At 41.5% G+C, this 24,909-nt stretch overlaps 2 protein-coding genes across 5 annotated transcripts in view; both read left to right on the top strand.

Moving 5' to 3' along the window:
* The first annotated feature begins 15,446 nt into the window (after nucleotides 1-15,446).
* Nucleotides 15,447-16,886, top strand: HRH1 (histamine receptor H1). Its single transcript, XM_005149378.2, has one exon. The coding sequence runs from the start codon at nucleotides 15,462-15,464 to the stop codon at nucleotides 16,884-16,886; it is 1,425 nt and encodes a 474-aa protein (XP_005149435.1). The 5' UTR covers nucleotides 15,447-15,461.
* A 7,094-nt stretch (nucleotides 16,887-23,980) lies between these two features.
* The window catches only part of ATG7 (autophagy related 7), a 100,593-nt gene continuing 99,664 nt past the window's right edge, over nucleotides 23,981-24,909 (top strand). For 3 of the 4 annotated variants that reach the window (XR_004080605.2, XR_004080606.2, XM_031049202.2), the window contains exon 1: nucleotides 23,981-24,027. The gene's annotated coding sequence lies outside the window, so the exon portion shown is untranslated. Of the gene's footprint in view, nucleotides 24,028-24,809; nucleotides 24,869-24,909 lie in introns of those variants that run through there. The other variant, XM_031049203.2, reaches the window with a different exon arrangement.

Here is a 24,909-nt window from a genome sequence, read left to right as displayed (position 1 = left end):
ATCCCAGTGCTCTCTTTAGCAGAACCCAGCACTCTTAAGACTGTCCAAAAATAGATAAATCTTAACTACAGCATGATTAGCAAAGAGAATAGTCTCAGTTCTAGCTATATCTTTTCTATTTTATTCCCCTGTTACTCAGAATACTAAAGCCCCAACTGCACTATTCAGAAATCAAGCCACAGACATAACAGTGCATATTCCTTGGGGCACTCAGTGTTGTAAAACTAAGAGTGATCTTTCACAGGCAAAGCTGGTTGTTACCCTTGCATAAGGGCAAGCTACAGGATACATTACACCTATATTAACTGGTCACACAGACAATAAGTGAAAAATTGCCCTGTATTAAACACTCCACATCTATATAACAATTTCATTTTTAGTTATTTCCTCCTTTACATATGTGGAGAAAGTTATGCACAGATCAGTTGAGTATTCTGTACACAGTGGTGATACATAACGCTGCTGAGAATGAAAAGCCATCTCATGGTCATTCCACTTCATGTGACTGGAACACAGTGAATCTCCTCCAGACTTCTTCAACTTACTTCACAACAGTGAAGTTAAAATTTGGTCAGTATGTCTGGTGTTGAATTTCAGAAGGGGTAAACTTCACATTGTCTAAACCAGAAGTGAAAAGGTACAACAGGTACCTCAGCTACACAACAGGTCCTAAATTTTATTCCTTGGTCATGCAGTAGGTTTTTAAGACATTATTAGCTTGTTGAAAGCTACATGCATCAGTGACTACTAACATAATAGCAAGGAGTTAGTGACAAAGTGTAGACCACCTTTACATAATATCCTTTTAACTATCAGAATGATAGTTGTCATTATCCAGGCAAGAAGAAACCCTCACTATTACCCTAGGTACTTCTGGTAGCAACTCGGTATTAGAGATATTAATAAAAAATGTTCTGATTTAGTATCACTTAGAACATTTCTGAATTGTGACAAGATCATTTACACTGCATGTGTGCACAAGGTCTGCAAAATAAGATTACAATAAAATAAGTAGCAGTAAAAGGGGATAATGAGGGATAATAGAAAGTTTCTGACATTTTGCAGAAGGAAAGAGAGTTATTCCTACAATGCAGACAGCATTTAATGGGAAAACAAACCTTGACATATTACTGGATTTGCCAGAATGATATTCAAATCTGTGGTGGTACAGGGGATACTGTCATCTGTAAAGATATTCTGTGAGCACTATTAGAAGCAACAGGTTTTAAGCAGAGAATAGATTACTACTTTCAATATTATCTGCTAAACTGTTAATGTTCTTCTGAATGTATTTTGTTCTCTTAACAAAGATCAAATTATCTGTAGCATCACTGTTGTCTTGTTAATAATGAATTTCTAAAACCCAAGAAGAGATGCACAGGAGCTCAAAGCATGTGACAACCAGTGTTCCCAGTACATGACACTGTCGGTGGAAGGCACAGTTCCCCTGAGAGAGAGGGTCTCTTCTCCTGAGTGAGATCAGGACTGGAGAGGGGGGATGGCTCTGCTCACACATACCTGAGGCTTGAAAACAGCCCAGAGAACTGTTATCTTAGAGTTTTATACTGACATCACTGTCATGCACTTTTATTCCACAGAGCTCACTATCCTTGTTCTCAGTTTAACTACCTTGTTAGCTCAACCTTTATTTATGTGAAGTATAACCCTAGTAAAGACATTTTCCTACATTAGCAAATTGAGTTCATTCTTTCCAGGGAAGCATTGAGCCAAATTACCATGAGATATAATCACGAAATACAATAAAATGCAGTGAAATACAGTGACTGTGTTCCAGCCAAATTACCATGAAATACAATCATGAGATAACTCCCCAGATATGAGGCCAGTGGGAAAATAAGAGAATCCTGAATTTCCCTGAGAAGCAGGTCAAAAGATAAAGTATCAAACCTGGAAGTAAGTACATTCAGAGGCCAAGTATTTCCAGAATTATAAAAGCAAGGACTGGTTTAATTTACTTAGGTAGTACCTAATGTCATATTTAACATCTCTAGAAGCCACAGCTAGAGCTTTCCCTTATTTGTGCCTGCATTTTAATCCAGCTGCAAAGTCTGCCTGCTCCTCTTTAGTAAATTTGAACTTGATTAACTTCAGTCAGAGGTGAAAATTCACAGATACAATACTAAGCTTTTATGGACATCTTTAGTGAAGTTTAGGTTATGAGTAGAGAAGATACTCAAATTACCATTCTCACTGAGGGAAAGACTGCAGAATATGGTCATAGAATCACAGAATTCCAGACTGGTTTGGGTTGGAAGGGACCTCAAAGCTGATCCAGTTCCAACCCCCTGCCAAGAGCAGGTACACCTTCCAATAGAGCAGGTTGCTCCAAGCCCCTGTGTCCAACCTGGCTTTGAACACTGCCAGGGATGGGGCAAATGGTCAGAAGTTTCTAGTTTGGGCTGGTCTAAGCATGAGCATTAACTAGATGTTAGCATGTATATAAAGATATCGTGTCTACCTCTTGCCGAGGTAACAGGCATGAGCCTGAAAGAGCCTTCACCTCTTGCAGAACCCTCTTCCAGTGTAAAGCCTCTCAGCATGATTCAGGTGTTGGCCAACACCAGCATAGAGAAGGTTCTTGACCAGGATTGCTCTGACCACCTGGAGGACCAAAGGACTGCATGAGAGGGTGATTTAAACAAGATCCAAGCATACATTTAATAAATTGTCTTTATCATTATTAGAATTGATTACTGAACACTTTATTCAAGAGCAGAAAGATGGCCTTATTAGCATCAGGAAAATAGCTTATGACTATAACACTTCTGCACTGATAGAGGTGCATGTTTTGGGAAAGGATATTATTCCCCTAGCCTGAGGGCAGGAATATGGGGATTTCCCCATTTTCCTGTCAGCCATGGAGGGGTGACTGGGAGGGGTGTGGGGGGGGGGAGAGAGGGAATCGTGCAAAGAGATGCAGATTTGCTGTATTCTTTGCCAGTTTTATAGACAACACGGTTACTAAGTGCCCAACAATGCTGTTTGTAAAAACATCATGGCACAAATCCTTTATGACTCATGTAAGATACAACAAAATATTCCTTTTGAATCCGCACGAGGTTTTCTGCAGCATATTTCTAGACATTTAAAAAAGAGGGGGGAAGGGGAAAGCACAACTTTAAATAAAGGAGTCAAAATTGGTAAGTTAGTTGCTTCCCTTTCTAAAAACCCAACCCCTGTGTGCATGTTTAATACAAAGCAGATGTAGTGGACCTACAGAAGTTACAAATAAACAGTTTGGCTAAGACAGGCCAAGATGAGATTGCAATGATGATCCATTGTAGATCTCAAATCTACATTTAAGATTTGCCAGGTCTTCAACTAGTTTTGTAAGACGGCTCCACTACAAAAAACTGCCCCGTACCAAGCTACTTCAGAACACATGCTCGTTCCCAGAGCCAGAGTGATACCCCTACGGCTAAAGCCAAGTGCTGGGGTGATCGCAGGCTGGGATTTGACTTCTGGTGTTAAAGGATGTGAATCTGAATTTACACAGAATCTGAATTCAGATTCACACCTTAAAGGATGTGAATCTGAAGCCTCCTGGTGTTACCTCGGATAACACCGCCCCAGCGCTCAGGGCAGCTCCACCACTACCATCATAGGTAATCACTGCGCTGGGTCCAGCGCCAAGCAGAGCCGTAGCAGAAGAGTAGCGGCGGCTGCCGCGGCCTGCGGGGATGTGGTGGGTCGGAACGGGGCGGGACAGCCCCGCCCGGCACAGCCCCGGGACCCGATTGCCAGCTGGAGGCAACCAGCTGAAGGCGCGAAGCTGAGGAGCACCGAGGAGCGCGGCTGCCGCTGTCCGAGCGGGCCCTACACCGCTGCCCTCCCATCAGCCCCGGCTGCCCGAGCCCCTGGAAGCCGGTCCCCGTCCTCCTCCTCGCTTTGCCGGTGAGTGAACGAGACCCGCGGGGGCGGGCGGGGAATGAGGAGCGAGCGGTGGGTCCGACGGCTCCGCACCCGACTCGTTCCAGCTGCTAACAGCGGGGAACGCCGCTTGCTCCCTCGGCACCACCGCGCTGCACAGGAACCGGGGCTCCGGCGAGCACAGCCCGACCGCACAAAACCCACCACGTTTTGCTTCAGTTTAGACCTAAAAGGTGCAGCAGCGCCGTGCAGCCAGCCCCCGAGCGCCGAGGTGATGCTCGGATGCAGCAGGAAGGGATACAGATGGATAAAGTCCAGATTCTGCATTATACTTAATGGTCACACTCACCACTTGACTGAAGGAGGTTAGGGTGAGTTTCTGTCTACCAAATGGCAAAATGCTTCTGCACTCACTTTAAGCATCCTTCTTTTAACAATTTATAAGTAGCCATAAAAGAGTATGAGGCTGAGGAAAGGAGGGAGGCCAGGGTCATTCTTTGTTAGAAAGAAGAAATAGTGACTTCATTGAAGAAGAGGAAGATTTGTCTGAACATTAATCCTTATCCCTTTCTGAAGGCAATTGTACTTTGCAGGTGGGGAGAAATCCCAGCTGCATTCACTGCCATACAGGAATTGGACTTTTATTTATTTAAGAAAAGCCACAGCACATCCTAAGGGGGTGAGTGGGAATGGGGGCTATGGCATATATAACATGCTCTAAACCCATACCATAGGCAATTCTTGAAGTAGTCTTCCCAGCAGTTCCCTCACAGATAGCAAGCAGGGATGATGGAGAGGAGCCAGGCTTCCTAGATAAACTGCTTCTAAACTGCTCACTTCAAGGCACCAGCCTCAATGTGTAAGAAACCTTGTGCTTCCCCAGTTCATCTTAACCCTGTTTAATTCAACGAGCAACACTAACACTGCCTGGAGAAAGACAGGAGGTTGCTTAAGTTGTAGATAGATAGACAGATAGATAGAAAGAAAAAAAGGAAGACTTTGGGCATTCAATGGGTTATTGCTAAAAGATGAAGGAGCTCATCATATTTCTACAGAAAGGCTGCCAGATGTTTGCAGAGACAGACAACTCAATCTGTATTCCAAATTAGAGACAAAAAACAATGGTCTTCACATTAACATATCTGGTTGCAGCAAGTGAGCTGCAACCAAACAGGGTTTACTTTTATTAATAGTTCAAGGAGGCAGCAAGTCCTCACAAACCATGGGATTTCTAAACTTGTGCATTTTTGTGGGGATGTCTTTTGTATAGCTTAAAAACACATTAAATTCAGTTGGGTTGAAATTCAAGTTCATTTTGGTAAATCCCTGAAGAAACTTTGTATTAATCAGCACTTGGGTAACTTTTGAGGGGTGGGAGGGAAGAAGATTCACAGTATGAATCTGATTTTGTTTGACCCTGAAGGATTCAGTCTGGTTTGTATGATGTTCAAAACACTACTATGTGGTCTTTTCTCTGCTCCCCCCCCCTTTTTTCAATAGTTCCTAATACATATTACAAAGGCATTTCCTATTATAAATTGCAATATTAGTATGATCATGAACTACTTTGTGCTTATCAGACCATGCTAACTCTGAGGTAAGAGGAGTCCTAGGATTTTTTCCCTTTTTTTGAAGAATAGTAATATTGGATTCTTCAACACATGTACGAAGGGCTAAAGAAAGATAACATCTTAAAGGATGTGAATCTGAGCTTGAGAAATCCATCTTTGATAAAGTTCAATTACCTTTGTTGTAAGGTCAGAAGTTTTCTGGAAGTTCTCTCTACATCCAGCATTTCCTCTGAATTCAAAGAAGTTATCCATAGGTGTGTTCATCAGGCTTCCCAAATGGTTAACTTATTCTCTATCAGACAGTGAAGCTCCCTTTATCATAAGATCATAGAATCACAGAATGGGTTGGGTTGGAAAGGACCTTAAGCTCATCCAGTTCCAACCCTCTGCCATGGGCAGGGACACCTCACACCAGACCATGTCATCCAAGGCTGTGTCCAGCCTGGCCTTGAACACTGCCAGGGATGGAGCATTTACCACTTCCTTGGGCACCTGTTCCAGTGCCTCACCACCCTCACAGTAAAGAACTTCTCCCTTGTATCTAACCTGAACTTTCCCTGTTTCAGTTTGAACCCATCACCACTTATCATATTGCTACAGTCCCTCTATTGGAAACCATCAAACTGCATAGCAGATACAGCAGTGGGGTTTGCAACCTCAGCCTTTAAAGGACTGACAACTCTTGCTTACGTACATTATTCTGTGGCTAGTGATTCTCCAGTAGTGACTCACCAAGTCACTTGGGAACAAGCAGACTGATCTCCATATTTGAATGATGGGTTGAGTTACATTTTTAAATGCATTTCTGATGCACAAAGATTACAAGCAGCTAGTTTTACAGTTCAGCAAGTGTTGGACTAAGTAGTTACCCAAAGTGGAATCCAAAAAACTCTGAGGATGTTTTGCTATCCCTGTATGAAAGATGTCCTGGTGTAGAGAGCTGAATTAATGGATTCCAATAACAGAATAGATCCCCAGTGAAAAAGCACCACTGCAGCTACTCAGCTTTAAAGGCACCACAACACTGGAAAATTCCACACATTTGTAACAGATTTTACACCTAGTAGTTTTGATTACTACATCGAGGTAAAAAGATGTTTTCATCTATAAAAGCAGTTATTTAATAGATCTAATGTATAGCAAAGATCTCTTTTTACAAATAGTAATGGAGCAGAGAAGGTAAGACTTCTGCAGCACTGCACCATGTAGTGACAATAGCACTTAAGTACTGGTTTGTTAAGAGATCACACTGATAATGAACTAGATGCTGCTGATGATGTTTAGGATAGCAGGGAAAATTAATATCATCTCTGGGAGCCTTAGGATTTGAGTCCTGATGGGTTCCGCACCATCAAAATGTGGGGGGGGGGGGGGAATAATCCAGGCAGAAATACTACCACAGAAACAAGACTGAGGTTTTTGTCATGGAAAACCTAACATTTAGTACAACTTAGAACAGAAAACTGAGCCACTGGAACAAGAGTTTAACAGAAGTCTGAGCTTACATTTTGAAGGCAGGAACAGTCTTTGGAACGTGTCCATCTTTTGTTAGCTCTTTTGGGTTTAATGCTCAAATACAGACCCAGTGTTTAAGATAGTTGCTCAAAAATGCCAGCCAGAGGAAAAAAACCAAAAACAACCCAACCGTATCTATGTCCTGATAATGTTAAGACACAGACTTAAAAAAGACTTTTTTCAGAAAAAAAGTACATAGTTGTCATAGTACAATCGTATCTAGAAAATGGTTCAAAATTGTTTAATAAGTACTTGATTATACTGCTGATTATACTGCTGAACATCAACAGTATACATGAACAACAACTTCAACTTAGGAAGGTTCTGTATTAGTATATAGAAATGAAAATGAGTGATCAGAAGACAACAACGTCATATAGCTGGGGAGGTCGGATAGGACAGGATACCAGTGTAAAATAGAAACACCCAGCAGACAATAGGTTTCCAAGTCTCATTGCACACATCCACCACTTGAAAGATACACTTTCAAGCTCTCCTAGTTTAGGTGACATGACTGGTAGTTCAAACTTGGTATTTCAGATCTCTGCCTACTAATATTGACTCTATTTAGGACACTGAATATAAAACCACTCTCTGGTCCAGGTCTGTATTCCTCAGCATGATTAGAGCTGTCAATGATGCATATTCAATAAGAATTTAACTTAAAAAAATATAGAAAAAAAACCAAAACCATAAACTTTCAGGGGCTGGGACTGCACAGTTTTGCTGACGATTCTTCAGGTAGGCTTAATTTTAAACTTTAAGACATCAAAGAGAGAAGTTTACCTGCTTGCCTAGGATTAGGAGATTCCAGTGGAAATCTAGGTGCATACAGCTACTTTCCCAAATTGTTTTCAGAGTGTTCCTAAAGAAACAAGAAACAGCAGGGAAGTTACTGCATCCACTAGTTCTGCTGACACTGAGCCTGCAACTGTATTCCCGTAAATTCAGGCTCTTGAGATTATGAATCATGTGCAGACGTTTTTCTCTTCTTAAATAAGAAGTAGTGTTTCCCTAGCCAAGATTCTGTCTGCAGTTGAATGCCAGGGGATATTTAATATTTTTTCCTGATATAATATTTTTTCCTGTAGTTTCTATATTAATCATACAGGCCAGCTATTAAGCTTCCCTGCCCCCAGAAGAAAGGGCCAAGGAGGGATTAGGAAAGACTTGGTAAAGCTCAGGAAGCTACAGTAGAGGACTGAAAAAAGAGAACACCATGGCTTTGGCACAGAGCAGGACATATTGAAATGCACAGGAAAATACACCTTCTAATAGTATCCTTTGCTTTTCATGCCTGCTTTCAGCTCTTGATTCATGTCTCCAGGAGTTACAAAACATGGTTGAATATGCATCAGTACTGGAACAATGGAAATTCAAATAAGAAGAATGTGATTTGGGGTATGCAAACTCCAGAGCAAAAATATCAAAGCCATAGACACTCTGTCCTTCGTTGTGCATGGAAAAAGTGATGCTCTCAAAGGTCAATTCTCAGCCTAAAAAAAACCAACGTTAAGAATCCAGAACAATGTCATGGATTAGTAGATACTGTGAGAGCTTGCAGACCTTTGTAATTCACCTAGGCTTTCAACACTACCTGTGAGTTCTACAGAGAAGAACAGAAAAGAGATGACATGCAGTGAAATCAACACCATAAATACAGCAGGGAAAAACAATTTCAAAGGAACTTTTGCATAAACAGCATGTAAAATCTGAGAGTATTAATGATAAACTGTTTATAGGTAAGGACATACCTAGAGTAAGACTGCATGGCAAAAATGGTCATTATTCCTTAAAAAAGGAAACAGTATTAAAAATATCTTTGCCCTTCACTACTACCCCCTAGCCTTTGACTACTTCTCTGTGTTTCAGGAGAGTGGTCAGGCTCCTAACCCCTCTACACCAAATCAAGCTTCGCAAGACTCTATTCAGTTTTGGTGTTTAGCTTCCCAGCTTGGCATGGCCCCTTCATAATTCAAATATTATTTGGCATGAAGCTGTTTATCATCTCTGCAAATTCATTAGGACATGCATGCCTATACAAGTCAGTGCTACTTCTGCCACTATGTTCTGTTCACACAAGGATTTCACTACACAGGAAAGCATTCTGAATGCACATTAAGATTCATTTCTTGGCTATATACCTTCCATAGTAAAGGCAACTGTCTTTTCTGAGCAGGTATTTGATATTTTGCTGTCTATTGCAAATTACTAGTTACGTGAACACGTCCTTAGACTAAAATATTGGTATTTTGGATTCAGTTTCTGGCTTTGACAGATTGTCACTGCTCTGATCATAATTTTCAGCAGAAATTATGCTCTGATACCCCTTCTGATCAGCTCCTCCTTAGATTTTGCGGGATTTTTTTTGTATATTGTAAACAATACCTACTACATATACCTCTGGGCTCACACATGCTCAGCATCATATATGAACCATACAGTAAAAGCTGTATTTGTTGTCATCCGAGATGATCAAATAATCAGCTTCATGATGACAACAAAAAAGCAGAACACAGAGGAACGCAAGGCAAACACCAGACCCAGAATGGTGTTCACAGGACAGACTGCCCTGTCTCAAGGAAAGGAGCTTTGACTGCACCCTGGTTACACTACTGAGAGCAAGAACCTCACAGGAGTACTTCTATGATCCATCTTTGCTTGAGAACTGGTCCTTACAGTGCGAGTCTAAGTTTTGAAACCGACGTCATGTTTGGCAATGCCCAAGAACAGAAATGTAATACCAGGTGGACAGATGCAAAGTCGCTATCATCTTCAGCTCAGTAACGGGGTGGATTAGATTTGTTTCACAATGTTTCTTTTACAAGGCATTTCTCCATATAGACAAGTCATAAGCAAGTAGTTAGTCATGCTTTTCATGTCAAATGGCTTCAAATCAGTATCCCTGTATTCAGTTGTGCCTGTGTAGGCATAACTGAAGTTAAACATCTCAAACTTTCAATCATTTGAGTGTGAAACTGCATTTGTACCATAAGGTCATAAGCCTTCATATTTTACAGAAATAACTTGCTTTTGACAGGTTATCTTGTTTGTCCAGTTCCCCTGCAGTGATGTATAATTGAACTTATTAAGTCAGAAAGTGACTGTCTACCCTGCCACGCCACAGACATGCAGTAATAGACTTTCAGACTAATTGCATTCCTCCCATGCATGTGAAGCACATCATGCTATCTTAATGTGTAAATCTAACAGCAACGCATACACTTAGTAGCTACCCAAGGATATGAGTGCAAAGTGAGTGGAAGATCAGTGAGTGGAGAGAGGATCCAGCACCGTATTCTTAATCCAACAGGGAGAACAGTACACCAATAAGGCAGAAGGAGGGTGAAGGTCAGAGCACCAGAGACAGAAGGGTCTTTTCACAACCACACTCCAGCATCTTAATCAAGATTTGAGCATAGCCAGCGCAACGAGACTCAGGTTCAAGCACTCAATTTCCTCACAAAATTCAGTGCTTGTTATAAAAAGCTAAGGACTCAGGATACATGGATGCAAATAAGGAGAGCATGAATGGATATAATGCTTTGTGTTATTCATACTAAAACTTTAGACCACCACAGCTTTCTGAAATAAACCTTTTGCTAGCAGAGAGCTAAAACTGTAGATCTTTTCATCCCCACTAAAGCCAGGACCCTCAGCCAAATAAAAGCATAAAGATCAGGAAAATCCGTGCTGACAGCAGTGTGTAGCCTGCAAATGTGACTGATGCATGTGGCTATAGAAGCAATTGCTAAAACTCTGTAAAAACTAAGCCCTGAAAATATGCAGTATAATCACATCAAGCACCATCTACAAGCCCCAAGCAGAACTTTCACTTACATCTGAAAACCTTTCAGCCTGTCCAAACATTTGTTTTACTTGAATTAAGCTTCATTTACAAAACCAGATCTAACATTTCCTCAGATTAATAAAACCAGAAATATTTATCTTCAATCCTGACAGCCTATACACTAATATCCAACAATATAAATAAAAAATAGCAATAGCACAGTAGAATCACTGACTGAAAATATCCTTACACAAGCAAGCTTCAAATTCTGTATACCATACAGTTTTAGTAATACTTTTTTTCTCCTTGAAAGACTTCACAATGTTACTTAAAATCTTCAAGTTCCCTTCACAATAGGCTCTGCATTCTATCATAGAATCATAGAATAGTCAGGATTGGAAGGACCTCAACATCATCTAGTCCCAGCCCCCCTGCCATGGGCAGGGATACTTCCCAAGGCTCTGTCTAACACCTTGAAGACCACCAGGGATGGAGCATTCACAACTTCCCTGGGCAACGCATTCCAGTACCTCACCACCCTAACAGTAAAGAATTTCTTCCTTATATCCAATCTAAACTTTCCCTGTTTAAGTTTTAACCCATTACCCCTTGTCCTATCACTACAGTCCCTAATGAATAGTCCCTCCCCAGCATCCCTATAGGCCCCCTTCAGATACTGGAAGGCTGCTATGAGGTCTCCACGCAGCCTTCTCTTCTCCAGGCTGAACAGCCCCAGCTTTCTCAGCCTGTCTTCATATGGGAGGTGCTCCAGTCCCCTGATCATTCTCGTGGCCCTCCTCTGGACTTGTTCCAACAGTTCCTAAGCATTAGAAGACCATTCACAGTGTCCTGCCCATTCAAAGCAAGGATTTCAAGAGGCCTTCAGTTAAATTTAAAATTAGTTACCATTTGCACTCCCAGAGATAATTGAATAAATATGTCTTAGGAATGATGATGTGACCACTTTACTCCTTTCATTCTGCTTTGTTCTTGCTCTGAAATGATACAGCCTGTTCACCACGCTGTTAGGACAAGTGACTGAACAGGAGGAGAAAAAGAAATGCAATAATCATATAGGATTGGACCATACACTCTCTTTGGAAGTGGAAGTGTGGAGAAGGCTTCAGAAACAAGCTGCCTGCTTTCACTCTCCCCAGAACAGTACTTTCGCCAATCACTACTGGCACACTGGAGACCTGAACTGTTTCCCAGGGCACCCAGCTCCTGAAATTAGTATGCAGATCATCACTACAGCAACGCAGACAGCAATTTTCTCTCTGCAGACTAGTCTGTGAAGTAGATTTCAGCACATCTGCAGTAGTGTCTATTAGCTACATTAGTTCTGACCTCATTTTTCCCCAAGACAGCATTTACATCAAGAACCACTAAAAATTCTCTAATACCAAATGCATGCAATACAAGTTCATGCAAAACTAGACAGCCAGATGTCTAAATCTGCTGGTTAAGAGTTTCTTCTCACAAAGGAAAAATCATAATAGAAATAAGGAATAAAAGTATTTATAAGTCAGGATGTTCAATATGTTTACACAGTAAAGGATTCATTTATAACTCTCACTGCCTGTACAATAAGTATGTGAGTGGAAGAGGCCAATTCAGTAAGATTGCCAAAATTTGACAGGCCAGACACTAAAGCTTCAGATTATGTAGTTTAATAGGTTTCTTAAGTGCAACACAGTCAACAGAGGTCATCTGAAATCAAATCCTACCTTCTGCCTTGACCTTAGTCTGATGAACGAGAACTCTGTTCTAGCTTAGCCTTTGCCTGTTGTAGCTGTGGTTTCTTTAAAACCTATCCATAAGAGATATACCAACATCTGTTTCTAGAGACTTAACTCCCACTTAGTCAGGGCTTAATAGGTTGCACCTGCACTAATGAGTCAGGAAGGCATCCACTTGGCATCTCTCAGGAGATTCTTCTTCCTGGGAAGAATTCTCACTATGATACAATAATAAACAAGTCTTGATTGCTGATTTTCCTTGTAGAAAAAGCTCTTTACAGATAGTAAAAATTAAAGAAGACATTTCCTGGTGAGATCAGGTTTTAGAAATTCCAAAGAGCTACCCAAGTCCTTACACTGATTGTTTTCATTAAAATCTGCTCTGTATTAGTGCACTTTGGTTCAATGAAATGAAAGTGAAACTGTCCAAATGTTGCAACACATTTATTCAGTACTACTGCAGTTCCTCTGCTGGGAACTGAGTTACAGATGAGGAGTTAAACCAGTAGCTCCTGAACTGGGGTACATATACCACAGTCTACAGCCACTACAAAATGGTGTGTGCCTCAACAAAGAACAAGAAGTTGCTATTGCAAATAGTGCTCTCAGGATGACTAAATGCTGCTCATACTTTGTACCATCAACTACTAATGATGATGGTAGGAAGCTTAAGAAAAAAAACCCTGTGGATTATAATCTTTCTTAAAGCACAGAAGAGGTGATCAGTGAATTCCATGATATGGAGCAAGGCTTATTATTTTCTAGTTATCTTCCTGTGGACAAAGTTGTGGTAAAATGTGCTAATTCTACCAAAGAGTGGCAGTGGTGTAACAGTCAATGTAAGTTTAGTGGGCAAGACTGTGACAGAAGGGCCAGAGCTCCAAATACAGAGCAATATTAGAGGGTACTGACCAATAATGTAACATTTCTGCAACTAAATCAAACTTCTCTGCATGCTCTTTTGTGTGCTGTCACTCTTACTTCTTAGGAGAAGCTTACTGTTTTCTCTTGTACCACACTGCAGGCATGGAGACGCTTTCCACTTAAGAGTGGCTTATTTTCTCATGAACGTACTCAAACCATAAATTACTCTGAGCTTAACAAAACTGTGTTTGGTGAGAGAATAATTATAAAGTCATCATTGCAAAAGATCATATGTGAAAACCATAAATCTTTCAGCAGAGAAAATGTAGTGTTACTGTAAAGCTTCAATATCCTAATCCGGTCTCAAGATCTACCCACTTTAGACAAGAACAAACGGTTCTTGCCAGGCCATTCCAGTGATTAATACTGTAGATCATAGAATCACAGAATGCTTTGGGTTGGAAAGGACCTTAAGATCATCCAGTTCCAACCCCCTGCCATGGGCAGGGACACCTCACACTAAACCATGGCACCCAAGGCTCTGTCCAGCCTGGCCTTGAACACTGCCAGGGATGGAGTGCCGCGGAACGGACTCAGTCAGAGATCAATGTGATCAGACAAAAAGCCATTTATTGCAAAGCATTAACTCCTTATATACCATTGCTTACACACACCTACAACAATTTGGCATATCATGATTGGATACTTGTCTTGAAGACCCTTAGTGACTAACACATAATTAGGGTTTGCTATGTGTTTAGTCCCAGCTCCTCTTATTTCCAATTCACTCCCCACTTTAATACAGCAAACAGCAACAGCAAGCGTGTGGGAATGACACAGCCTCTCAAAGCTATGGTAGGACACTTCTTGCATACATTTCTTGGGCAGCTGAACAACTAGCAGACTTCAGCCTAAAAGACCCTATATTTATATACATTTGAGAGACTGCAAGATGCATATTAATGCTGAAAGATCCTATTGTTTTCCCTGAACTTTTATTAGTTTGTATTTGAAATAAAGTAGGCCTGCCATCTTTAAATATTTGAAATCTGTGGGTAGGAAGAGATCACTTATTATGTGTAACTGAACAACTGCCTACCAGTGAAAACAGGCACTGGCTGTGGCCTTAGAAGTTGTTTGAGACTTTATCAGCTAAAGATGTGTACTGACTGGAGTCTTTATTGCTTAGAATGCATTGTCACTTGACATATTTGAAGTCCCTTCCAACCCAAACCATTCCATGATCCTTTGATATGGTACCCTATTATGGGTGGATAATTAAACCCAACCGCTCTATGCTCAGCCTATTAGATGCAATCTGTAAATAATGACTGGTTTGTTGAAAACTATTTAGTACAAAACACGTTAATTTGCTTTATATAAACATATTTTAAATTGGTTTGCTAATATGTATTTTATGTTATGGCTCATGATAGCTATTTGATCACTGAATAACAGACTGGTTTGGAGGTACCTTAAAGCTCATCCAGCTCTAACCCCTGCCACAGGCAGGGACACCTTCCACTGGAGCAGCTTGCTCCAAGCCCCTGTGTCCAACCTGGCCTTGATCACTGCCAGAGATGGGGCAGCCACAGCTTCTCTGGGCACCCTGTGCCAGCGCCTCAGCAACCTCACAGGGAAGAGCTTCTGCCTAGGAGCTCACCTCAATCTCTCCTCCAGCAGGTTAAAGCCATTACCACTTCAATGAGATATAATAAGGTAAAACAGCAAGAACGGAAATTCCTTCTCCGGATTCTGTGGTCAGAATTATACGAAGGCCCATGAAACACCTCTGCAAACCATTGTGGATTGGTTCATGGAGCTTGCTCCAGTGCTTTTCACAGAACACAAATTAAAATGTTGTAAAACCATGTTATCTGGGAGAGCCCTAAAAGGGACAGTGCTGAGCATAAGCACAGATTAATTATTTTATTTTAGTACCACAGTGATTGAGCACATTTCTTTTCTTTTTTACAGTTGTGGAAATAAAAGTCACAAAGCACTTATTTTCATCCAGGAGAGTAAACCAAGACTGAATTCCCAAGGCCTGGGCATCTTCTCTGATTTTCATTCTGTGTTCCTGTGGAAAAGATGTCAAAAAACACTACAGACAACTCAACTATCAGTCAACCAGCTGTTCTAGGTGTGTTCCTGGGAAGCATTTCACTCATCACTATTGTTATGAATATATTAGTACTATGTGCTGTGAAAACTGAAAGGAAGCTGCAAACCGTTGGCAATTTATACATTGTCAGCCTCTCTATTGCAGATCTGATTGTTGGTTCAGCTGTTATGCCCCTGAACATTGTTTATCTCCTCAATTCTCAGTGGATTCTAGGCTTATCAGCCTGTTTGTTCTGGCTGTCAATGGATTATGTGGCCAGTACTGCATCCATTTTCAATCTCTTCATATTGTGCATTGATCGTTATCGTTCAGTTCAGCAACCACTGAAATATCTCAGGTATAGAACAAAAAGGAGAGCTTCAGTAATGATTTTGGGGGTTTGGTTGCTCTCTTTCATGTGGGTCATCCCAATCCTAGGATGGCATGTTTTTGCTAACCATGGGAAAAGGAAAGTAACCGAAACCAAGTGTGAAACTGAATTCTCGGAAGTCACCTGGTTTAAAGTGTTGACAGCCATTGTGAACTTCTACATACCCTCTATCATGATGTTGTGGTTCTACTATAAAATATTCAGAGCTGTTAGAAAACACTGTCAACACCGAGAGCTCATCAATGGATCACATCAGCCTGTCTCAGAAAAAAACTCCAAACATCATTGTAAGATGGACAAGCAAAACGTTTGCATTCAAAATCAAATCTTAGATGAGAACAGCCCTCCAAAACACAAACAAATCTCCCCTCAGCCTGAAAATATGGGGGCAGAGCTTCAGTTCAGTGATCCTGACAAGTCTTCAAAGACATTCGTTGGCAAGAGTAATAGGAGAATCCTTAAATGGGGCTGTTTCCCTCTCACCACTGCCCAGTCTGAGTCAGGCCAAGATAAAGCAGGAAAGAAGCATGTGTGTGTAACAGAAGAGAACAAAACTGAAGAGGAGACTTGCTCACAAGACAGTGACTTAAGTGATGCATCAGACAGCCAGACTTTCACTGATGAGGTACCTAACGGAGAGGGCTCCAATCCTAACCATGAAAGAGCTGGCAGTCCTCAGGAAAAGACGGAGAACAGGGATTTCAAAGGACTGTCTTACCTGAGGAAAACCTGGCAAAGTCTGCATGCCCATTCCAAAACACACACTCAAGGACTGCATGTGAACAGGGAGAGAAAAGCAGCTAAGCAGTTAGGGGTCATAATGGCAGCCTTTATGTTGTGCTGGATTCCCTATTTTGTATTGTTTATGGTAATAGCTTTCCATGGGCATGAAAGATTTTCAAAGTTACACATGTTCACTATATGGCTTGGCTATGTGAACTCCACCTTGAACCCATTCTTGTATCCTCTTTGTAATCAGAATTTCAAGAAGACATTCAAAAAGATCTTTCACATTCACTGATATTGGTCTCATTTTTGTCAGCTTAAAAGCAGCTAAAGATTTCAACCAACCAAAATGTTCCAGTTTGAAAGACAAACACAATGGGCAACAAACACGACTTTGGAAAACTGCAGTTGATAAACAAGTGTTAGTAAAAGTGGGAAGTGTGCATTGAACAGCTCTACACATTTGAAGAGGAACTAATTCACATCAGGAATATGAAAAACTCAGGGGCTATCTCGGAACTGATACACTGCTTACAACTTGATATTACCTCTTTTGTCATGTAGAACAAAAACAATATACAAATAGAGATCTTCAGTGACTAAATTTTCAGCTACAGCAAAAGAAGATATCATGTTTCTGCAGTTGAACAAATATCTTTTCTCTTTAAACTTAACTAAACACGGGAACATTGCTTGTGAAGTGAAATGTGCACGTAGAGGTACTTTGCATAGTCTAAGAAAGAAGCTTCAGCTGTTTAAAAAAATCTAATCTATTTATTTATAGCTTCAATCAAATCATCAACTTTTTTGAAATGTCAAGTCATCCTGTAACCTACTGCACCTCTAATACTGTGCTTGCTTCATCTAGACTTGTACATGTTAACTTCACTGAAACAAAAACAAACTGGGTTTTACATCCTGGATATTTTGCTAAGACTTTCCGACTCAACCCAGTCTCACTGTTTATTCAGGAAAGGTATGCTGCTGTTTCTAGACTCACAGAATATAGCTGATTGTAGACAACATGTATTTTCTTCTTCCTATAAGCTGGCAATTAACCTAGGTGTGCAATGGCACTACTAATCCATATACCCTTATCTTGTAGTAGGCAAACTCTAATTATTATAATGAGACAAACTCATGAGCAACAACTCAAGCTTGCAAAACCGAAAATAAAACACATGAACTGTGTTTATCTTTTCTATCCTTTATAATTAATTGCATTTTATGAATCATGCTATAAATGCTGTAACATTTCAGGAGAAACTCGCAAAAATAGAATATATTGGAAGTGATCTCAGGAAGCTGTGTAAGTACAACCTACAGCTCAAAGTTGGGCTGGCTTTGACATTATGTCATGTTGCGCAGGTCCACAACTTGAACAACAAGTATCTGTAAAACCAGCTTCATTGAGCTCAATGTAGAAATAATGTCCTTATGCTCATTTTGTTGTGCCGATGAATTCATCACCTGTTGAATACTATTTTGGTTCTGAAATTGCTCAGTTAGCGTAACAACAAAGTCCTGATGTAACTGGGACTCCTTCAACTGAGTACTGTCAAGATTTTGGTGGGATGGGTTGAAGGGATGTTCTATGTAGTATCTTCATTCTCACAAATTTTGGATATAATATACTAACTAAATGCAAAGTATTATCCTCTGTCAATTTTGTCTGAAATTAAACAGTTGTATTTAAAGTATTAAATGTTAAATGGAGCCCTAATATATTTGCATATCAATAAATTGGAAACATGTTAAAGGAAGAAACTGCAGTCCTTTTTAATGTATCATACAAGGTTCCAAGATTAGCTGACTTTGGTTTCAAGTACCATGCAGGAAAAACTGCAATTAGGGAACTCAAATCTAGGAGGAAAAATAAAGAGACAGAATATAGAGGCAGCAAAATTCATTCCAGAATTAAAACTTTGCTACTGGAAAAGCTGCATCTGCTCAAATAGCAAAATACCCCTTATTTTGGACTACAAAGCAGCATCTTTTGAAACATATGCTCTAATCCAATGGCCTTTCACAAGCAATTGCTCAGATTCACAGCCATTTTTTCTACTGTGATAGCAACAGCAACTCCAGCCATAATGCACGGTAATTTAAGTGATCCCAGAGGAAATAAGTCAGCTCCAGTTATTAGTGTAGACAATAACAGTCTCACAATAAAACAATAAATAAGACAATAAAACAATCTCACCCATGGGTTACCAGGGTTACCAAGAAGTCTTATCTTTTCTGACTTTAACATGTATTAATACACGAAATGGCAACTTAAACAAAATCAGTGAAAATTGGTTTAAAAATTTATGATTATAAGAAAGACTACCTCTGGTACAACTGAAACACAGAACCACTAAACCTGAGCAAATAAAGCTGCATGAATATTTTGTAATTTCCCTTCACTTTTATCCATAATCATATTCTGTGTTAATAATAAAGACAGAGTAAGTTGTGATCATGGACTTTTCTGATGTGATATTTATAACAATAAAATAGGAAAATGGGATACTGTCTATTTGAAATTTCCAATTGAACAACATCAAAGTACATAACAGGGTTTATCAGTTTATTTTACTGAATAGACAATTCCAATGGCTCTGGATGTAAGAGAAGCAGAGGAAAGCAAACTAGGGTAAAGTATGGAGAACACTACCACCACGTGAGGCCAAGCCTCCTGACAATACTCCAGGCGTGGTTTCCTGTAAAATATTTCCAATGCTTGCCAGTGAACAAACAAAGTCACAGGACACACACAGTTAGGAGAACATAATAAATTCCTTGAGATTTCTTGGACTGCAGCTCTACTTTGATTAAGGTGTGGTGAGAACAACCAACTGTTCTGGAGTTCAAGGATTCCGAGTTGAAAGAAACACAACACAATAAAGAATAATAACTAGTTTATTAATACAGTAAAGAATATCTCTGATGTTTGGTTATCTTACCAACCCCAAGGACCATGTAATGATGATCAGGAAACCAGCTCCGAGAAACATCATCACAGTGCAAGGTGACAGGCTTAACCTTAATGGGCATCCCTGTGGAGACCACATTGACCTGAATGGTATGAGATTCTGCCTCTCCACAATGCATGAGGCTCAGGCTTTTATGCTAACAAAAATGCACACTCATTCTGACACAGGGGGCCAGCCTACATTGGAAGAAGTGGCTAGCAGTATTTAGAAAGCTCTCCAAGGGTTGGGACTTTTCCAGGAAGTTCTAAAGCAGAACTTTCCAGGAAAGAACCAAAGCTGGACTTTCCGGAGAGCAGCCGAAGCAGGACTCTCCAGGGAGGAGCCAAAGTGGACAAACAGTAGTCTTCTGTCTTTCTGTGTTTCACCATGGACCATTATCTACTGTCCCTGACACACCAGCCTAGCTTTTGAGAGGCAGAAAAACACATTCTCACTTTTTTTTTTTGTGTCAATGGTGACATCTAGTGGATAATGGCAAGAATTCTGAGCTTCTGCATCAAATACCGTGTATTACGGAGGTCTATTAAATGAGCGGTGCAATTAGCAAATACATCCCACTATCTAATCCATGTTTCTTTTCCCACATTATTTTCAGGAAATGCAGCACTCGATAAAGGAAACATTAGCGTAGGTGCACATTTTGGCTTCATTCCGTCAGCTAAGCTCCATTACATTCTTTGTGAGACCACTCTGTGATGCACTTTGTGATAGCACAATAAATGAAAATGGCTGAAAGATTCACTTTAAAAATGTATTTCTAATCTTAAAATATTAATATAGAAGCACCAGAGACGTGAGTGAAAAGTTCTAGAGAAGATCCCACATTCTGCAGATTGCTGTTATCTTCCCACTGCTTACCAAGCATGCTGGAGTATGAGCCTTCTAACTTAGCGGGGGTAGCTTAAGTTCCCAAAAAGGAGGAGTAAGAATAAACCTGAAAGTTTCAGTACATGCATTCCACCAGAATGAGAATTACTTCATTTGCAAATGTCACGTTAATTCTACGCATACATATTCATTTCTTGTTTATTCATGAAGTAAAATGACAAAAGAATTTATTTTCATCAGATTATTTGTATATTGAAGATTAGAAGACAAAAAGAACTATCAGTGTTAACACATTGTGAGAAATAGCTCATAAAAATAGTTTACAGGCCTGATACCAAGTTCCAAATTAGCTTTAAAAATCATACGTACCTGACACCGAAATAAGGCGTCTCTACATGGTCACTTTACAATCATATAGGAAAATAAAGAGTCAAATGTGAGATGCACACCCTACACATGCACAGACACACAAGCACACACACTAGGCTGCTACAAAACCGTGATCTGAGATCTGCAGCAGTTAAAAAGTGTAAGAGCTCCTACTGAAACAATGTATGGTTGTGTATGCTCACAGTTTAAAACCACATTGACACATGGCAAGTCTAATTATGTTCCCATTTTTAACAATAACTGTATCCGTTATGATTTTATGCTGTCTACCTAAATATCTTGGGTTTAAACTTAGGTATGTTTCCACTAAACTATTCCTTACAAGAAACACACAGTACCCACTGCTGCCCATGTTATTAAATTGAATGCCTTGAGTAAAGTCAAATGCCTTTTGTTGTGATCTGGCAGAACTTAATTTTCCAAACCAACACAGACCTAGGACCTGACCTCAGGTCTCCTGCCTGGCAATCTAATTTCCTCCTCACCACACACGCATTATACTTCAACTCTGTTCTTCAAGGGGTAATAACTGTTTCTCTGTATCATATCAAAATGCTCAAAGGAGAGGCACTGTGCCAGAGAAATGAGCGATGACAGAACAGTTCTGCCAGGTTCTGCTTGTATCCTGTGGTCTTGTTCTTCAAAAATGGTGTGTAAAATTCACTTAAATCCTAAAAAGGAAAGCAATCTATGAACCTAAATAAGTATTATTTTTATCAAACTTTTAATAGAAGCTAAATGAAACAGTTCTGAGAAGTTATCTTATCCCAGACATGTTCAGTCCATATTCCCTAAGAATGGTTGAGTTTGAATCTGCTTCTATTTTATTCTAATCTTCAATACCAGGAATATTTTCCCTCTCTGTAAAATTTTGCTTGGGGAAATTGAAAGTCCTACCTATGGAATTATATGCCAAAACCATCAACAGTATGTTTCTTGATTTTAGAGAGCCTGCCTTCTAGTTGATTGCTGTTCTCATGTTTATTGCAGACACTTTTATTTGCTTGAAGGAAGATGTCACAAGGTAAACCATACCTACAACAGTCAACTCCAGCATAAATCTCAATGACCACTGGGCTTTGGTGGTGCCCATCAGGGCCCCTCCTTAGCTTTGTTATAGCCACTTTCCAGAGGATCCCAGGCACAGAGAGATCTTTGACTGGGATGCCTCTTTCTTTTATATCTTAAGACTTCACTGTGGTGTGCTCATATGTATACATCAGCAGTTTCATGTGTTTATCTCAAGGTCATTTCCCAGGTCAGCTAGCCTGTGTAAAAATGACAGTCCATGACTGCAAGCCTATTAGGTGTATCGCCCATACTCCCGAAACTACAACTGTCGTGCAGAAATCTAGGTCTGATTTCAGGTATGACATGTCTAGTTGAGATACTACACGGATGTGGGATCGTAGAAGAGCATCCCTCTGCCCTGTATTGGTATTATTTCTCATGACCAATGTTATGAGCTGACAGCTGTTTCATAAACCACATTATAAAACTTGAACCAAAGACTGAATCTAAGCTAGGGTATAGTCCGGTGGAGACTGGGGTAACGACATTACAGCTATTGCGATGGAATGCCATCAGCATTCACTTTATATTTAATGTAAAAAGATACTAAAAGACCCTAAAAAGTGACATACTAAAATATTTCCCAGCCTTGGGGAAATAAACTGCAGAACTGAGTTATAAAGTGTCCAAGAGAGCAAAGGTACTACCAATAGTCATTAAGTAGCATGCAGTATGAGGAACTGCAGAATCTGAGTATGCAATTCAGTTAGAGTCAAGGTACAGCATCTCTAGAAAGCTTCCCAAGTTTTTTTCCAGTTTATTTATGAAATTCCTGGAAAGCTTAGTTGGCTCATTCTCCACAGGAAGTCCTCTACCCAAACATCAGGTATAAATATGTGTATTTAGCAGCACAGATTTCCTCCAGTGCTGCCAGAACAGTTGGATTTATATGACCTTACCCGTGGTCATCTGGCTGCTCATGGTGGCTCTTCCTCCAATGCTTACTCCCAATTTTGCTGGCCCTTTCTGCAATCTGGGTGCTACTGCAGCCTTCTGTGCTCCAAAACAAAGGCAGCTCTGGCAAATTTGTTTTCCCTGACAGATAACTGACATGAACTGCCTAAAGAGGAGATGCTTGTTCTGTAGAAAACACACTTTGTATTCTGGATATGTGAAAATGGATATGGACTGATCAAGACTTTAGGTTGGAAGGGGCCTCTTGATGCCATGTAGTCCAACCTCCAGCTCAGAGCACGGATAGCTTCAAAGTTGGATCATGTTATTCAGGGGCTCGTGCAGTCAAGTCCCCAAGGATGGGGATTACAAAGTCTCTGTGGGAACTGATTCCCACGCTTAAGCAGCCACATTCGGCAGATTTTTCTCTACATGTTCATTTGGAATTTTCCTTGTTTTGATATCCACCCTTTTCCTTCCCACTTTTTGCTGTGCATCTCTAAGAACAATCTGCCTGTTTTCTCCACTTCAAGCTACTCAAGACCCTCTTCGGCCCCGACTTCTCCACACGAAGCAAACCTGGCTTCCCCAGTCCCTCATATATACACTACAACCCCTAGACAGCGTTAGTGACCCTTGGCTGGCCTCCACGAGTCTGTGTTCCCTCTCTTTTACCAAGGAGGTTGAGGGAAGACACGGAACCGGGCACCTCGCTCCAGGTGCAGCTGCATGGCTGCTGAGGAGCAGGAAACGGCCACAGCCGACCTGCCACCGGCTTTCCGCTCACAGCTCATTCTCACAGAGGATCCCTGAGCAATCTCTCCCTAGGACAGCAGTGCGGTACACAACCCACAGCTCCCCGCGCAGGGAAAGGCAGGTTTTACAACACACCGCACCCCGTGTCCCTCGCGGAGCGGCCCTCGCCCGCTTGTCACACGCGGCTGCAGCTGTGGAGACGGGAGGGGACGGGCTGAGGTAACGTTGAGGTAACGTTGAGGTAACGTTGAGGTAACGTTGAGGTAACGCCGGCGCGCATCAACGTGCAGGCCGCTCCTCCACAGAACTCGATCTCTCCGCTAAGACAGTCCAGCCCCGGGCACTACGGACGGAGACGGGAGAGCCCCGCCCCGAGCTGAGCGAACCCTCCCATGACGCCTGCGTGCCGCCAGCCGCCGGTCCCCCGTGCTTGCCCTCTCCTCCATCACGTGGCCGAGGTAGAGTGACGTCACTTCTCCGTGCCAGCAAGCAATGCCGGAAGTGTGGAGCGGGCAGCCGGTGAGCGGATTGTGTGTGTGCTATGAGGGTGCTGTACCCAGCCTAGACCTGCCCGACTTCGGGCTCCCGTTTCACCCCCGCGCCCCTCGAGGTCGGTGTGTCCCGGGGGTCTCGGGCCGCTGGGACTATCCCCTGCCGGCTCCCGGGTGTGAGCTGCGGCTTCAGTCAGGAGCAAATGGGCGGGCAGGGGCCGCGGCGGTGTGAGGGCTGAGAGGCGGCGGGGCTGCGCTGAGGCGGGGGCTCGCGGGGCGGGTCATCCCCAGAGCCGCTGGCGGCCCCTGTCTGTCAGTGTGGTTGTGAGAAATAGGGGAGACTGCCCCGAAAACGGGCTTGGTGACGGACACCAGCCAAGAAGCAGCTCTGTGGAGATGTAGCGGTAGGAAATAGTGATTTACTTTGTCACCGAGATCCAGAGGAGTTCTTCAAAATGGTGAAGACGGGACCACAGAGTCGAAAGTTCCGTAGAAAAGCTGTAGATTTTAGGGAATTACGTGAATTTGGTGTAAAACCTGTAACTTCATGACAGTTTTAAATGCCGTAGAGCTGCTAATCGTACTTTTTACCACAGGTTAATTATGTCTGTCAAGGGGAAGACAAATATTCGAAGTCCTGGCATGTTTTTCATTTAACATGTTTCTCCATTAGATCAATTTTAAGTGCTTGCATGCTTCCGAGCAAGTGCTGGAACTTGGACACGGGGTAGTGCAGTCCTGCTCTGGGTTATCTGCGCTGCTCACATGTGTTAAATGTGCTCCCAGTGAGAGAACTGAGAAGTGCCTGAGGAGCTGTGGTCAGTCTGGTCACTTCAGGCACTCAAAGCTGGGTCCTTCTGAAACTCGAGGTTTGTTCCCTGTATAAAATGTTGGTGGTTTTGTTTTTTCT

This window comes from Melopsittacus undulatus, chromosome 9 (genome assembly GCF_012275295.1).
Source record: "Melopsittacus undulatus isolate bMelUnd1 chromosome 9, bMelUnd1.mat.Z, whole genome shotgun sequence".
Taxonomy (NCBI): Eukaryota; Metazoa; Chordata; class Aves; order Psittaciformes; family Psittaculidae; genus Melopsittacus; species Melopsittacus undulatus.
The sequence above is the reverse complement of the archived record's forward strand: the minus strand, read 5'-3'. Positions and strand labels throughout refer to the sequence as shown.